The sequence below is a fragment of the Helobdella robusta genome, assembly GCF_000326865.2.
Source record: "Helobdella robusta unplaced genomic scaffold HELROscaffold_36, whole genome shotgun sequence".
In the NCBI taxonomy this organism is placed as follows: Eukaryota; Metazoa; Annelida; class Clitellata; order Rhynchobdellida; family Glossiphoniidae; genus Helobdella; species Helobdella robusta.
In genome coordinates, this window is record NW_008704742.1 from 25,800 (window position 1) to 41,913 (window position 16,114).

The 16,114-nt window shown below is 32.5% G+C and overlaps 2 protein-coding genes across 2 annotated transcripts; both read left to right on the forward strand.

Annotated features, from left to right (window-relative positions):
* Positions 1-3,456: 3,456 nt before the first annotated feature.
* HELRODRAFT_83318 (hypothetical protein) lies at positions 3,457-10,770 on the forward strand (the record flags this gene model as incomplete). Its single annotated transcript, XM_009023333.1, has 11 exons — positions 3,457-3,514; positions 4,374-4,474; positions 5,392-5,499; positions 6,345-6,377; positions 6,636-6,726; positions 7,686-7,853; positions 7,996-8,160; positions 8,563-8,593; positions 9,010-9,074; positions 9,839-9,930; positions 10,591-10,770. Coding segments are annotated over 11 exons (1,092 nt in total), but the record flags the coding sequence as incomplete, so codon positions are not given.
* A 1,317-nt stretch (positions 10,771-12,087) lies between these two features.
* Positions 12,088-15,130, forward strand: HELRODRAFT_101144 (hypothetical protein). Its single transcript, XM_009023334.1, has 3 exons — positions 12,088-12,194; positions 13,894-14,076; positions 14,585-15,130. The coding sequence occupies exons 1-3, from the start codon at positions 12,117-12,119 to the stop codon at positions 14,789-14,791; spliced, it is 468 nt and encodes a 155-aa protein (XP_009021582.1). The 5' UTR covers positions 12,088-12,116; the 3' UTR covers positions 14,792-15,130.
* The last annotated feature ends 984 nt before the right edge of the window (positions 15,131-16,114 follow it).

Sequence of the window (16,114 nt, forward strand, 5' to 3'; positions counted from 1 at the left end):
AAAGAGGGAGACTGTTGTGAAAATGATCACCAATAAAAATAGTGAATATGTTTTTGGGTTATCTTGCTATGCGAATTTTTTGGTCGGTCGGTCGGTTGGTTGGTTAGTCGGTTGGTTGGTTGGTTGGTCAGTTGGTTGGTTGGTTGGTCGGTTGGTTGGTTGGTTGGTTGGTTGGTTGGTCGGTTGGTTGGTCGGTCGGTTGGTTGGTCGGTTGGTTGGTTGGTTGGTTGGTCGGTTGGTTGAAGTTGGTCGGTTGGTTGGTTGGTTGGTTGGTTGGTTGGTTGGTTGGTTGGTTGGTTGGTTGGTCGGTTGGTTGAAGTTGGTCGGTTGGTTGGTTGGTCGGTCGTTGGGTGTTCATGTGCGAGGGGTGTTCAATTAAGTTCTTCCGTATAAAAGTCGATATGATATAATGATGCTGAAAAATGATTGGGATGTAGGAAGGACTGAGACAGCTGGTGGTGAATCCGTGAGGAGGGAGGGCCGCTCAAGTGAATTATTGAGAATGTTTGGCAGGTGAAGATTTGTTATAAAAAATTCTTCAACCAGCGTCCAGATGGAATTAATAATTATTGGAATTATGAAATTTCAATCGTATCGTGGGCTACTTTTTATTCGTTTGATGTTTTTATTGAATTTATATTTATAATTGAAATAATTTTATATTAATTGTTGTTGATATTTTCAATCGATCCAGTTTTGTTTCATGGTAGGTTCACTTTTTTCAATCATCTTATATTAGATGCATGAGAAGTTTTTTAAAACCAGTTGCATGTTAATTATTCTGGGCCTCACGGGACGATGTGCTGAGCTTGCATTGCTATTTATTTAATGTAAAGGGTTTTCGTAGCAAACTATACAAAACATGGTTTGTTGAGTTTAGGGAATATCGTTGTATGTTGTCGTGTTGTGTGTTCATTATCGTCACGATTTGGTGATGTGTGGTTATTCTGTTTTTTTATTAGACAGCTCCAACAAGTGCAGAGCCGCTCACATATCACTCCTACATACTATTAAACTTTTCGACCACAAAAGCTGCAGTATCCACCGTCTGAGCCGATTCGTCAGCTCGTTTTGGTAGCGAATACTGTGATAGTACTGCTGCTTTTTAGTGTTGCTGAACTCACTGACTTTTACAAAAAAGTTGTTTTGGTTGCCCGCACCGTCACACGCATGCATCATCTTATAACTTATATCATCGAATTCACAACCATCATGTATGATAAATAGTTGTGCATGTGTTGCATCAAGAATTCAAGAATTCCATGTGTTGCATGGTGTATGTTATGTGAAGCTTGTAATTAGAGATGGGTGGTTAATTATTTAAACCGCATGCATGATGGGTGCTTAAAAGGTTTATTTTATGTTTGTTCACATTTTTAGTTGTATATTCAGTTGATAAAATTCGAAGTTGCTGTTCATTTTTATCCCAATATATTGTTCTGGGACTTGTACACACATCTGTAAAAAGCTTAGCACTCACCATGCTTTATACAGTACACAAACAGTCATACACTTTGTATGGCTGTTTATGTATCTGTATGTGTGGGTCTGTGTGCTTTTTCTTCATAATGCAGTTCTGTCAAACGCAGAACTGCTTTCATATCATTTTATACTTGGACTTTCGCGCCACTCGACGTACGTACGCATTACGTTTGCTCGCGCTAGCATCGCATCATACGCTCGGCGTATGATGGTCTTTGAGTTCCGTATACAAACCAGGCTCGCCGACCTCTGTGTTTATGTAGGCACGAGTGTGCTTAGGTCTGGTCACTGTCATGCATGTGTGTCCATCAAATTGGGTTATGTGAACTTTTTTGAAATACTTTTCTTATTCTTACACTACTAAAGAACCTTCCCGACCCCTTCTTATGCTAACATGTGGTCTTCACATGCTTACCGGCATTTCGAACGATTACACGATCATGTCTTGATTTATTTCATGCACTGGTTATTAATATTAGTTGGATTAGTGCAATGGAAATGTTGATACGTCGAACGTGCCTTTTAATTTTCATTCCGTAGGTTGAAGAAAGCTTAAATATTATGAACACTAACACATCTAACATCGCTGCTAGTTCTAATCTAACTCTGCACAGCAACAGCAATCCTGCTGCTGTTAACAAAGTAATTAACATGCTTTTGAATTTTTACTTTGTGAGAATTTTATACATTGATAGTTTTATTTCAGTAGTTAAATGTTTGGTAATTCAGTCAGTGATAAACAACTTGTGAATTTTTTAATTATAACTTTAGTTTGTAAATGTGTGATGCTAATATTTTTTTAATTGAATAATATTTAAATTTTTTATAATTCATTCCACTCTAAATTGTATGTGCACAGCGCAAACTGCTAACACGACTTGCTGTAAGTTTAACTTAGCATCATATTTTGAACTGCCTGACTGCTCTGCACTCATTATCGCTCTGCATAATTTTGGATCCTTCCAACAAAACATCCACACAGCAACCAATTCACACGACAACAACACATACACACACCATCACATTTGCACACCATCACATTAACACACCATCACATACACACACCATCACATTTGCACACCATCACATTAACACACCATCACATACACACACCATTACATACGCACACCATCACATTCACACATTAACACATCCTCCCTGTGAAAAACACAAGCAGTCGGACGGGTCCTCCTATCAAGTTCTTCCAACTGACGACTCGTTCATAATGGCAGGCTCACCGACAGATTCTGCAGATCAGCAGTTGAGAGATTTGAGTTTGTGGGCAGTTAGCATTCCATGCATCCTCACCAAGGCTGATCCCGCCGATCCGAACAACGTTAAAAAATTTTCATTTGCGTTTCAGATCGATGTCAGATGTCTGGCTGATGATAAGGAAGGTTGTTCATTGGTGGTCAGATACTTCTTGTGTGATGTGGCGTTGTGATGTTGTGTGTGTTTGCTGTTAACCAGCTGTCAATTATTTTTGAGTTTGTTAGTAAATGCTTGCACGCATGGATGCTGCGGATGTTACCTGAATAATTAAATAACTGACATAGATTTTTAATAATATACATTAATTGTATTTGTATAATTTGGTACTGGTTGTTAGGCTTGTTCAGACTTTATTCACATATATCCGCATTTGCGTTTTATTGTAATTTTTAGCAGACGACGCACTTTAATGTACTATGCTAATTTGTCGTTATTTTCAGTTGAGTTCTTCGAGCAAGAGAGTTGGCTCATTGAAAGGTCCGACATCGATGTTGTTTATCATGCTGTATTTGATGCTTGATGATAGTTTTGTAATTTTTGTAATGTTTTGCTTGAGGTATTTTGATTAGAATTTATTACAATGTGAAGTTGGATTTAAATCATAATCTTTTATGAAGATAATTAGACTACTGACTAACAATTGATGTTCACGATGCGTGAGTTGACGACACGTGAGCAAATTTAACTTGGAACGTTTCTTACATCTATAGGAGGTATCATGAATTTTATGTCCTGGAAAACAAACTGAAAGAATTTCACGGTTTGTTTGCTTTTTATATTACACGAGCCATTACACCATTGGGCGCGATGGTGTAATGGCTAAGGTGCCTGGTATTGTTGTTGATGCAGAGTCCGGGTTTGAATGCAAAAAAAAGATCCCCGCCTATCACATGCATTTTATGCACTGTGTGTTCGTTGTAATAATGATAATGCGTCTCAGTCGCTTGCCATGGCGCTATATAAAATGACATTATTATTATATATAATAATAGTAAATTACTAGCTGGCCCGGTGAACTTCGTATCAACATTTTAACGGAGCTGATAAGGTCAACATGATACATCAAATAAAAGTCACTTGACCAAAAAATTTAACACAAATGTCAAAAATAGAAAAATATAACATGTTATCTTTTGATCGTCGTGGCGAATAATAAGCAAATTGAATTCATTTCTTAATGTCATATCGCTTTCTTATTTCTTATTATCGCAATTCTCGGAATGAGGGCTTCCCTGCAGTAACTAGGTTTGAATGCAAGAGATCCCCACCTACGACATGCAATGTGTTTGATGCGTCGAATCACACGTATTCACATGCGCTGTGTGTGTGAGTTTGTGTTTGTGTGTGTGTGTGTGTGTTGTTGATACTTGATACTTTTGAGAAATAATTAAGAAATTAAGAGACAATTAGTAGTAAAATCTAATTGAACAAACGTATGCGTAGTGTATCTTTAATTTATTTCGTAATGTTCTACCCTGATATCGGCAATTTGAGTATTAATTTAAGCCAGCTTATAATTTTACGTATGTAATGTTTCGGATTTGAAAAACACGTAATTAATGTTTTTTAATTGAACAAACATGTACGTAATGTTTCTAATTGAACAATCTTGAATTCAGGTGAATTTGATGATTGTCAGTTACCAGCCAAAAAAACATTTGTACCTAAAAGTAAAATCTTTTTTGAAAATCTGAGGACCGAGTTCGAATCATTTCTCAGGGTTCGTTTATTTGATATTTCTCTGCTATTCAATAATTTTAAGTGATTCCTTTTCGTGTTGTGTACTTCTTTTGTCTCAATGCTGGTTGTTCAATTGATTCGTATAAAATACCTAATGGAGTTATAAACTTGCTCTCACGTTAGCGTCAATATTCATTCTTAGAGTTGATAAGATGTGTATCACTGGTATATAAATTTTGGGTTTAGACTATCATAAATACAATTATTTATAAAGATCACTGCGTTTTCGGCATTATTCAACTTGTTACGAGACTTTTATCATCTTGATGAAGTTTATTAAGATTAAATAAAAAACTTTCAATATTTGACATTTTTGACAAAACATTACTAATAACGTTATTACTACAGAAAAGCTCTTTTCGACATCGACTGCCATCATCAGTGTAGTTGTATAGTATACTATATAGTTATACATCAGTGTAGTTGTATAGTATACTATATAGTTATACATCAGTGTAGTTATATAGTATACTATATAGTTATACATCAGTGTAGTTGTATAGTATACTATATAGTTATACATCAGTGTAGTTGTATAGTATACTATATAGTTATACATCAGTGTAGTTGTATAGTATACTATATAACTACACTGATGATGGCAGTCGATGCCGAAAAGAGCTTTTCTGTAGTAATAACGTTATTAGTAATGTTTTGTCAAAAATTAAAAGTTTTTTATTTAACCTTAATAAACTTCATCAAGATGATAAAAGTCTCGTTAGAAAAATTGAGAAACTCAACTACAATTTGATTAATGCCGAAAACGCAGTGATCTTTAAAAATAATTGCATTGGTATATAAGTAAACATTTCTTTAGCCTCTACATCAACAATTATCCTTCTGATAATTTTCACATTATACATGCCGAAAAAACATTTGTTTATTTCATGTGTTCAGATTTTGTTGTCGAAGCCAAACTTGCGAGGAAGTCAGCTGGTTTACGGCTTCCTCACTTCCAACCAAGAGTTCACAACCAGTTTTCTTGATGTCAATTTAGGTTTGTTGGTTTTTAGATGTTTTGTACGAGGCTTTAAATTAAAAAGCTGCATTTATTGCATTCGTTGCTTGCTCGTGTGTTGTAAAAATGTCAATGCAGCTTTATCCTTTAAAACTCATGCCGTGTTTATTTCCACATGTAACATTCATTTCAACTTCAAAGTCACTTCTTCGCCTCCTTTCAGATGGAGTCGATTTACCTGTGAGTCTTTATTTTCTTATCGTTACGTAAATCTTTGTTATCCTATCTTCCAAGTAGTATCACACCCTGTTATTTTCTTTTCATACTTCAAGTCATGCATTCAATCATACTTTCAGTCATGCATTCAATCATACCTCAAGTCAGGCATTCAATCATACTTCCAGTCATACATTCAATCATACTTCAAGTCATACATTCAATCATACCTCAAGTCATACATTCAATCATACTTCAAGTCATACATTCAATCATACTTCAAGTCATACATTCAATCATACATTTAACCTTACTTCCAATCGTACGTTCAATCGTACAGTTGGACTAGAACAAAATATTTGGCTGTAATCTCAGCTGAAACGTTTCCTTGGATAAACAAAATGTTTCATTTCTTTATGAGACTTGTAAAACATGAATAACTTTCATTAAAAAAATGTTTTAAATGCTTGAACTTATTGCGCTTTCTCCTGTATTTTATTCGACCAAATCAAAAATTTTGTTGCCAGTCCTTTGGGGTTGATGATAATCAGAATAATGTGTTTTGTGGTGGTTGCGTTTTTAAGGCCTCATTGGTGATGAAGTTGATGTTGTTGAACTGAATGCTGATGATAATAGTTCGAATTTTAATGTGTTATAAAATGTTTCAGGTAAGAAGATGAAGAGCGGCGCAATGAAGCTGGTGAGAGAGGTTGGAAATGTGCGCTGTTGATGTGCCGATGACGAAATTTTTACACTCAGACATGTGATCATTGCTGCTGCTGCACGTCTATAAAGCCAAAATTGTCGAAATAATATTTGTTAATGTTGGCGCTAACGAATGGTGGAGATGAAAATATATATTTATATAATAATATTAAATAATAATTATATTAATTGGTTGATAATATCACATTTTTGAGTTGATGATACAACGGTATAACATTAATATAATGATGATTCCAATTAGAAAGGCCAGCATTTGGAGCCTTTTTTGAAAACCTTCCTGCAATCCACTGAATCAAGCAAGTCCAAATCAAGGTTGGTCAACTGGCTGATTGGTTGGTTGGCTGGCTGGCTGTCTGGTTGGTTAGTTGTTGATTGGTTGGTTCAATGTAATAAAATAAAAGTGCTGGCACAATGAATGCTTAACAAACGAGTGTTGAACAAGTTATTCTATTGAGGAGATCAAAAAGTTTATCTTGAGAGGGGGGTGCATTTGAAATAATTTTGAGAGAACGTAGTAGCTGCAGTGCCAGTACGTACATCACGAAGTAGGAGGCCATATTTGAAAAGAGAGACTGCATTGCAATTGGGTTGAATCATATACTTTAATAATATTTCTTTACGATATGAATTGATTTAAGGAGCTGATGTTAAGGAAGGTTTTATGTTTAATCTCGCTTGGCTGTTTATTCGGTTGTTTCGGATGTAACAACAACAAATATAACCTTATTATCATAAGGTTATATTTGTTTCTTATTGAGAATCTTACGTGTGCTTGTTTAAGAAGAAAAAATTAGTTTATTCTGCTTCATAAGTACGAAAAAATTAAACAGCACTTGCATATAATGGTTGACGATGGAATACATTTAAATTTCAACATGCAGTGGCAAGCAGGTAGACAGAGATTCCGATACACTGTCCATATCCAGTGAGAAGGTATGTCTGTATCGTGTTTTCTATGTTGTAGGTGTTGAAGACATTTTGTTGTCGTTGCTTGTAGTAAGTTCCTCAATGTCTTCATTAATGAAAGTACATTTTTAATTTTGTATGTACATGTAAAAAATTGCACTTTTCTACTATTATGACAGAAATGTGAATACCATCACACAAACATATTAACGACTGAATGACATTTACTGTTCAGTGAACGCTGACTGATTCAAATGATTAACTCTTAGTACTAGTTAAAATAGCATTCGGAGAATTTGAATACTTTGGTATTTAAATCACTCACAACTGTTTTTATGCGTGTAGATGATCAACTCAATATACAACAACAACGGAAACTTTGAAGACCTGCCATACGCTATCGTTGACAGTAACACAATGTTCACTGGTGATGGTGATGAAGATGCTGATGACAGGGAGGATGATTATGACGCTGGCAATGGAGGCAGCGCTCCTAGTGAAAAATGTTTTGTTGACAACATCACCAGCTATTTTGACTCGTTACTCTATTTATGTTAGTCATCAAGTCAGTGTGTGTGCGTGTGTGTGTGTGGTGTGTGTGTGTTTTGTATGCCCATAGTATGACAAGTTATTTGTCGCATTTAGTTTAATTAATAATCATTAATTAACTGACCAATCATAAACCTCAAATGTAGGTAATTCCATTTACGAGTCACCTGATTGGTTGATGCAGCTGTTCCTATCGTTGAGGATGCTACTGAGAAACACCATCGACACCTACCTGGATTGGTACCTGAACAGGAAACTGCAGCAAGCTCTCACGGAACATTACGTCGTCAAGATTATTCACCTACTCAGAGGTCGGCTGCTCTGCTTTGTCTGCTTCTTTCTTTCACTTTTTATTTCATTAACACGTGCGGGTTCATGTAACGTTTATTTTACTAATTCATTCGAAAACTCAAATTTTTCGCATTTTCGATATAAACTTATAAAAGGTGGAAGGTCAAATGAGTAGATTTTAAACGTGGGAATTGAAATGGGCTGCTAAAACGTGTGGTTCGAGGTTTTAACGCATCCTTGATTATATGTAGACAGCTGAATGTGCTAAGTAGTCAACTTCACAATGTTCCTGCTTGAAAATTACTACTAATCATCTGAACATTAGAGTTAAACAAAACTGTTTTTGTTGATTATTTGATTTAAAAAATGTATTAGTTATTAATTTATTTGATAGTTACTAAACTAATTTTTAAACTAAACAGATGCAATATTTTATGATACCGATCCCCCAAGGTTTGCATAATATTCGCATATAAATTTTAACTGTCATCATTGTCATTTCATTTCATTCGTTAAACTCATCTGTATTTATTTTTCGAAATTTTACTGTTATTAATTTTCTGATTTATCTATATACAAATTGCGATTTGATTCATATCAAAAAACGTAGTAATGTTAAAACGAGTGTTAAGATTTTAAAATAATATTCTTATCATTAGAAATATAAGATAAATGTTAGAAATATTGAAAGCTCAATCGTAAACTTTCAAAAGCTAAAAATTCAGTGGATTTTATCAAATATATATATTTATATATATTTTATATCATATCTATATATATATATATATATATATATTTATTTATTTATTTATTTATTTATTTATATATATATTTATTTATTTACATTTATATACTAAATATGATGACAGATCAGAAGAGGACAAGAAGAAAAGGCAAAAAGAAGCATTTAAAGATTTACTCAACTACATTCCAAGTATTTATTTGATCTCATTAGTCTTCTGTAACTCGCTCTACTATGGTCTTCTTGACTCTATACTCTATCCTTTAAAGAAAAGTTTTTAACTCTGCTGCTCGTCTAGTTGCTCGTGCCCCTTTTTTTTCTCATATATCTCCATATCTTGTTCTCTTGCACTGGCTACCTATAAAATATAGAATAATTTTTAAAATTTGCACGTTCATGTATAAGTCTCAATCTAAATTATTTCCTAAGTATTTATCAGATATATTAATTGAACCTAAACGCCCCGGTTTACGATCGTCTTCTTCTTCTCGCTTTTTCTTAACTCGTGTTAAACACTTTTTTGCTAAATCCGCTTTTGCTTTTTCTGGTCCTTTTCTCTGGAACTCTCTACCTACTTCTCTGACTACTTCTCCATCACTTGCGAAGTTCAGAGCGGATCTCAAGACCCATCTGTTTTCAAAATTCATTGAGGAGCGCTGTTGAACATCGCGGAAATAGCGCTTTATAAGCTGATTGATTGATTGATTGATTGATTGATTGATTGATTGATTGATTGATTGATTGATTGATTGATTGATTGATTGATTGATTGATTGATTGATTGATTGATTCTGATTCACGTTGGGCTACTTTTTGTTGACGGTGACAAATGCGATCTATTTGATGTGTCCAAGTACGCACTCCATGGATATTTAGAATGTAGTTTATATGTGTTTATTCCAGACATTTGCTTATTATGATATAATATCAATGACTGTACATGCTGTATTGGGCAGATGTGTTTGTCCGGGTGGTCGGGTCAGAAAAACACAAGAAAGGAACCAAATTATTGTTTGATGTACTCCAACGGCCTCGACTCAACAAACACGTTCGTATACTTTTAGATTTTCAATTAATCTTTGTCAATAGCTAAGGAGTTTTTAAAGCAATGGAAGTTTCAAATGTTCAACGCAAGTTTACTTTTATTGTAATGTCAGGTTTCTCGAAGCGTTTAGTTAGATTGTTAGATGATTGTTTTTACATTAAATCTATTTTCCATATGTAACCCTTTTCACTCTATTTTTAATATGGTCTTGCACAGTGGTGGATCTAGACAACTTTGAGGGGGGAGTCATAATTTTGAAAATGGTTAAATTTTAACGGGAGGGGCGAAATTTGTGGTAGCTGGGCTGACGACCTTTTTTATTTATCACATCCAATTTTGGGTCGATTTTTTACCTAAAACGGTCCTTTTTCTGACTTTTATTAAAAAACTGCTCATAACGGGGTGCGGCACCCCCTAGATTCGCACTGGTCTTGTATGTTGTAACGGATTCTGCATCTGCCAAATTTTAATTTTTGAAGAATAAAAATTACGTTATATCAATGGACTGCAAATTATAACCTCTTTCTCAAAACAAGTTGTACGTCTAATACCCTTGAGTTTTTTATCGCAGAGAAAGTTTCATTGAAAATAAATTTCCATTAATTTGATGTTTAAAGATTTGTTACCACGTAAAAACATTCCTAAAATGCAATGGCTGTGCAGTTATCTTACACGTTGTTGGACGCAGTGCTGGAGGAGCTGTTTCCAGAATTGTTGGCGGACGGTGAGGTATCCAGCGGTCCTGCTGAAGAAGATGACGAGCAGAAGCTGTCGCAAGTTAACCATCTAGCCAGGAACGACAATCAGTTTGATTTGAGGAAGCGTACTTTAAAAAGTTGTTAATTTTTTTTATTGTGTGTGTTATTTATTCATTTTACGAATATATTTAACATTTTTGTCACATTAACTGTCGTTGTGATTGTTAATGGTGAGCAAATAGTTGTAGTGTTTGCAAACATCTGCTAGTTATAGTTTATGTGCGTTGTTTTGATGTTCTAACTCGTTCAGTACAACACGCTTCTGTGAACGTCGTTCCAATTTTCATTACATTTTTGACGTCAATGTTGAAACATTCAAACGATTCCATTTGATTAACTTTATTTTATATAAACTTTGTTACATTGATAATAAATAATATCTGGAATTATTTATAAATATCACTTTTTTTAAATAAATTTTGATTGTAAATAAAATTCAGTTTAAAAATAACGGAGTTTCATGTTTCTTTACGTTGTGTCCAGATTGTGAAGATGGCGGGAAAATGAACGGATGAAAATGAGTCAGCGGCCTTTTTTGAAAGTTTGAACGTTTTCGATATAAATTCTAAGTGGTTGCTCATTTAATTAATTGTCCGCCTCGTTTTTAATTTACAATCGATTCATTCTTTAATTATAACATCAAAACGGCTTTTAATTTAAATGCACGAAATCTAGATAAGTGTGAAATTTACAATCGATCGATCGATCAATCAATCAAATAAATTTTAGACCAATTTTAAAAATTCAACTGGGCTCCACCTAAAACTCGCAAAACGAACAATAATACGAGGATGTAAAAAAAATGAAATAAAAGACATTGCTCACGGTTCCTCCTCACCGTTATTTCGCGCCGGTATAATACATGTGGGAAAAGTGAGTAATTATTATCGTAAGACTGGGCTGGGAACGTTCAATGAAAATGACCAAAGACGAGAATCCTGTTTGGCGGCGAGTCATATTAAAAGGAAAGTAGATATTTAACGGAAAGTAGATGTATAATGGAAAGTAGATACATTTCAATTATAGTAAGGACTCCATTAACTGATCTTGGAAAACAGTGTCTCTATTGTAATTCCTAATTTCAAAACCTGTTATTTCAATAAATGATTCAAGAATATTCCTATATATATATATACATATATATATTTATATATATATAATATATTGGATTAAGACTGTCAGAAATGCAATTATTGATGAAAATCACAGCATGTTCGGCATTAGTTAACTTCCTGTTTAACTTTTCGATTTTTCTAAATCATTCTTGAGTTCAAAATCAAAATTTTTGTTTTTTGGTGTTTTGCATATATATATTTATATAATATATAAGTTACATTAAAGACGAAGATTTAAATTTCCTCGTCTAACTTAACTGATGTAACCCTAATGTTTGAGTTCGCTCTTTAAAGTTTATTTATCGACCACCAAGTTATGATAAGATCTTGCTCCCTGAAAATTCTAAATGATGCTTGCAGTTGTGGGTTCAGTTTTTCTAATAAACTGTTACAAGTAATTTTTTTAATGGCTTTTACTTTTAGTTAAAGGGTGCCTTGCTTCAATCAGCTGACTGTGGACTACTTTGTTCCAGTTTAGTCTTCTTTGTTGACAAACACAACGACCCGTAGAAGCGCTCTTTTTTGAAAAATATATATGCATTTATTTTGACTCATGGTGTCGTAGTAACGACTGAGTGATATATATATTATAGCGTTTTTCAATGAAAATGAAGCACTTTTCAAAGCTGTGTAGGAGTTGTTAAATTAAACGGCTTGAAACACAGATGCTTTTGCAACGCCTGTTTGACAAAACAGTTTACTACACAGTTGTCTCTAAACTCTAACTCTTACTGTTTAACTCTTAACAGGTAAGAATGCACTGCACTCTGAGTTTTAGATTCAGACTTTAGTAAAAAGTAAAGACTGTAAAAGTGTGTTAGTCAATATTTAAATTCAAAAGAGACTCTTCTGTCTTCTGAACTTAATTTTAAAGTTTTAAATTTTAATATTTATATTTCTAAAGGAGTAGTTAACCAGTAGAATAAATATAAACCCCCATAAAGATATAATTTTTTATTTTTCCTTTTCATGTTTTCTTTTCTAATTAAAATATTTCAAATTGATTTTGATAGATTTGAACCTTTTAAAAAATCTCCACATCTTAAACTTTCTGACACAATGATGTTTAACAAACTTTAAAAAAGTACTTTATAAAATAATAAATCAAAATTCCTTCAAATTTTAAGATAAATAATGTAAGTAAAGATAACCTTTTCATTGTGTTGAAATGCTGCAAAGTTGCACAAAAATGATTTAGATTTAATACAAACCCTAACATATTATGAAGTATTATAATATAAATTACAACAAAGAGGCAAAGCAGCTATGCTAAAAGATTATATATATATATATATATATATATATATATATATATATATATATATATATATATATCAGTTACTTTCATTTTTTAATATCTCAAAATTTTAACTGCTTGCTTAGTTATTATTTTACTGAATTATACCCATTATTATATCAAATTTTAATGTTAGCATAGATTATGGGTGTTGGTGTCATAACAATGACTATAATAATAGCTAGCCCAACAGTTTCAGTAATTAGTAATCGAATAGTCATTGATTAACCTAAGGTTTAGTGTTGCAACTACTTCTACTTCACTCAAGCATTGAGACTACCAAACTACTTCAAACAAATTTATATTTATTGTTTGTTCAGAATAAACGAGAATACTTGAAAAACTCACCATATTATATTGATCTGCTATTTCTTCCATTTTAAAATCAAGTTACCATTGTAAGCTTAGCAACTTATTCAAATTATTTCTTAGAAATTTGTTTTCTTTCTTAGGCTGTTGAAAATTTAGCATGATTTACTTAGGACTTTTTAATATTTGGATCATAATGACGAAGTGTTAACTGTCCTAAGTTATTAACAAAATGTTTATTTTTACATTTGAGATATTAATGCGCTTGTTCGTCCATGCATCAAGGAACTGACTGACCACTTAGTTAAAGGAAGTGTCCAAAATGATCAGTTTGTTAATATATCAACGTTTCCGGTTTATTTTTATGTCTCCTGATTCCCTTCTTACAAATGAAAGTTGATTCACTTTATAATTTTTCTTTCTTTGATCATTATATTAAATTTATATTTACATTTAGATTAACTACATTAAAACGTTATTTATTCAGATAAATGTAACTCAAGTTACTCGGCTAAATTATTTGGGTGAAAAGAAGTTTATTTATCCCAGTCTGGTAGAAAATGAAATCGAGGAGATGCATGTGAGAGGTGGAGGGCCTGGAGGACAAGCCACCAATAAAACAAACAATAATGTTGTACTCAGGCACATCCCTACTGGGCTTGTTGTTAAGGTGCCTCCATTCTATTTGAGTATCTAACCTATCCTTAAAAATTAAATAAATTTTAATTTACTTCATGCTGTTTTATTTGACCAAGGTCAACCATTTTAAGTTGGGCCACCACACTAACTATTATTATATAGTTGTGCTATATAACTTTTGAATTGAATGCAGCTCAAAAGCCCACTATTTTAAATTGGGTGCCAAAACCAAATTTCACCAAACAGCAAGTTATTTTGGTGCTTCATATTTAGTTGGTGATGTAACTTCTACATGAAAAATCATTGTAGATGAAATGAAAAAAAAACAAAAGTTTATAAATTTAAGGGAGTTGAAATAAGGAGAAAAGCTTTTACAGTATACTAGACATGTAATAAAATTAATGTATCATTTACTTGTAATGTCTAACATCTTATTATACTATGACCAAATAGATACTGGACATAGATAGATATTGCAATAATAATAATAAACAAAAGAAGGCAAATTAACACGTTAATGTTTAATTTTTTGACCACAGTGTCACCAGACAAGATCATTGGAAGAGAACAGAAAAATAGCCCGCTATCTCATGCAGAAGAAGCTAGACTTCCATTTTAATGGACCATTCAGCCAAGAAGTCATTCAAAAGGCTGAAGATTCTAAACTGAAGCAGCAGAAGAAAATAAAAACAAAGGAGAGACTCGAAAAGTTGAAGGAGTTTAAAGAAAGAGAAGGCATCACTTAAAATATTTGTAACAGTTTAATTTTTTTACAATAGAATTTCTTTAAAAGTTTAAAAAAAACAATTTTTCAGTTAAAAAAATTAATCTTTATAACATTTTTATTTCCTAATATTTTACTAAATGGTTGTTCATACATTAGTTTAATAATGGCTGTGGGCTGTTCAGTTCAAGCTTCAAATTTAGAATTTACCAAATATTGTAGTTGAATAGATTGAGAGAAAATTTTTGAAACTTGTTCTCATTTACGAGGTTGCAAAAAAGTAATCAGAAATGAAATATTTAAAAATTATTTGTTCCTTTTTAAAAATGCATGGTATAATTGAATTGTGACTCAAATCGAAGTGCTTGATTTTTTATGTGTTTTGTTAAAAAATGTCATGCTCACCGCTAAAGTGAACATGTTAACTGAAATTTAGTGTGAAGTCAGTCTAAATCCCTTTTCATTCTAATTAAATTCAATAGCTCGTAACTTAGTTTTTAAAAATTGGCAAGAAATTGAACCAAATTTTTATTAAAATTTATCATTATCATATCCAGCAAAGCTATGTATGTATATATGCATGAATGAATGGATGTATATGTCTTTATGTGTATAATGCAGTACATGTCTACACATGTAATTTTTTCTGGAATATATAAAAATAATTGAGAAAAAATAAATTAAGTTAAATAATATCACAGGCAAAAAATAGGTATATATATATGTGTGTGTAAAACAAAAATAAATAAAATGACTGATTTTTTAGATGAATCTGACTTCAGTTTGAAATGGCTGATAATTAAAAAATAATAATTAGAGCCAGAAAGCTACAAGTTCTTGATAACAGCATGAAACGATTTTTATAAAATATTTAAAAAATTGATAAAAATAATATATATATACGGAATACCGTGATGGTTAATGTTAATATGAATCTATTTACAAATTATCAATGAATTTTTAAATCTGAAAAGTGCTCTTACAATTAAAAAATAAGTTAGTGAATGACTGAACAAGCACAACAACCAAATAGATTGTATGATACGTTTAAATATGTACACTAAATATTATATCTTACGTTTAGTTGCCATAAAAGCTTAATGCCGATATGCAAATATATTCAATGCATTATACATTGATACATAAATTAACACCAGTCTAAAGACCAGGACTGGTGATTAATTATCAAACAATTATTATCATTGATAATACTATTTTTAATTCAACACAATACAAACGTCATTACAGATAGACTTTAAACGTTAACTAATGCTTTACTAGAAAAATAATTGAAAAAAAAACAAATAGTCAATAACGTACACGTACACACGCGACACTGGATGCT

Coding starts and splice junctions, on each gene's coding strand:
- HELRODRAFT_101144 (XM_009023334.1), top strand. CDS start 12,117: ATGATAAGATCTTGCTCCCTGAAAATTCTAAATGATGCTTGCAGTTGT. Junction 12,195..13,893: donor TTTCTAATAAACTGTTACAA/GTAATTTTTTTA, acceptor TTATTTATTCAG/ATAAATGTAACTCAAGTTAC. Junction 14,077..14,584: donor CTACTGGGCTTGTTGTTAAG/GTGCCTCCATTC, acceptor TTTTGACCACAG/TGTCACCAGACAAGATCATT.